This window comes from Limulus polyphemus, unplaced genomic scaffold, assembly GCF_000517525.1.
Source record: "Limulus polyphemus unplaced genomic scaffold, Limulus_polyphemus-2.1.2 Scaffold14817, whole genome shotgun sequence".
NCBI lineage: Eukaryota > Metazoa > Arthropoda > Merostomata > Xiphosura > Limulidae > Limulus > Limulus polyphemus.
Genome location: NW_013680427.1, coordinates 3,975 through 5,261, shown reverse-complemented (window position 1 = coordinate 5,261; position 1,287 = coordinate 3,975). Strand labels below are relative to the sequence as shown.

General features: G+C 32.9%; 1 protein-coding gene across 1 annotated transcript in view; it reads right to left on the bottom strand.

Annotated features, from left to right (window-relative positions):
- Positions 1 to 8: 8 nt before the first annotated feature.
- Positions 9 to 1,287, bottom strand: part of LOC106477400 (uridine phosphorylase 2-like) — a 4,715-nt gene continuing 3,436 nt past the window's right edge. The window contains exon 4 of the mRNA XM_013937973.2: positions 9 to 271. Coding sequence (XP_013793427.2) covers positions 87 to 271 — 185 coding nt within the window. The 3' untranslated portion in view covers positions 9 to 86. The remainder of the gene's footprint in view (positions 272 to 1,287) is intronic.

Here is a 1,287-nt window from a genome sequence, read left to right as displayed (position 1 = left end):
AAACCTTTAATTCCAGAATAGTTGCACATCATAATACAACAAACCTTTAATTCCAGAATAGTTGCACATCATAATACAACAAACCTTTAATTCCAGAATAGTTGCACATCATAATACAACAAACCTTTAATTCCAGAATAGTTGCACATTGCTGCGAAAGCTAGAGACTCCATTTCGATGTTTGTGACACCCTGCGTTCTTAAATATTCTAGATGTTTCATTTTATCTTCTTCTTTATATTCACAGAATGCTCCGTCTAGTCGACCTTGCCCTGAAAAAAGTAAGATAACAATCTGATGTTTATTCAGCCATTTTGTTATATTTAAAAACTAGCTCTTGCAAAGGGATATACAATTTTTTTTTATACATTGTACATTTTGTGTTTGTAGTACCTCTAATGTATAACACGTTAATAGTACAAAAATTGGCAACATTGCACTACATACTCTGGTTATTCAAGTACGATAGGTGGCAGCACAGTAAAAAACATTGGGTTGGATATTTTTTTGTGAAACCTTCGAAAGTAACGTCGGTTCGAAAAATCACCTGACGTCTGTGACTATCAGTTATCCTGGCCTCCAATGTCATCCGAGTGAAACTCTTGTGACTTCTTCTTCTGGGGTTATTCAGATTTAACCCAACAACTTTACAAGGGCTTAAAAATGCCGTAATTTAGGTGTTGTGGGCAATGATACATCACATGATATCACAGACTATTGCGTCTACCACATACAACATTGCTAAGTTTCATGTCATACCACAAAGTCTTAACAAAAAAAGAACCCTGCGTGGCGAAATATTGTTATATAGAATTACTTCAACAAACGTAATTCACTCTTCGGGTGTTATAAAGATGGTTTCTCAATCCTCTTTGTTGTTACCAGATAGAATTATGTAATAAGTCCCAAGAAAGTTAAAACATATAGCAGAAGGCACAGTTCATCATAATTTACAGTCTTTAATGATAACCTTCTTATGCGTGAATTCCCGTTAGAAAGATATATTTCTTAAGAGTAACAATTACTGGTATATTAAGAGTAACAATTATAAAAAACGACTTTTTTAGGTCACAATAATAAGTAAAATTATTTAATATAACTTACAGCCAACTAGCTTCGGTAAACGTGTTGCCGTTATCACGGCAAAATCCTACCAATTGCCCTGATGATAATAACACTTTTACTGAATCTAGTTGGCTGTAAGTTATATTAAATAATTTTACTTATTATTGTGCCAAAAAAGTCGTTTTTTATAATTGTTACTCTTAATATACCAGTAATTGTTACT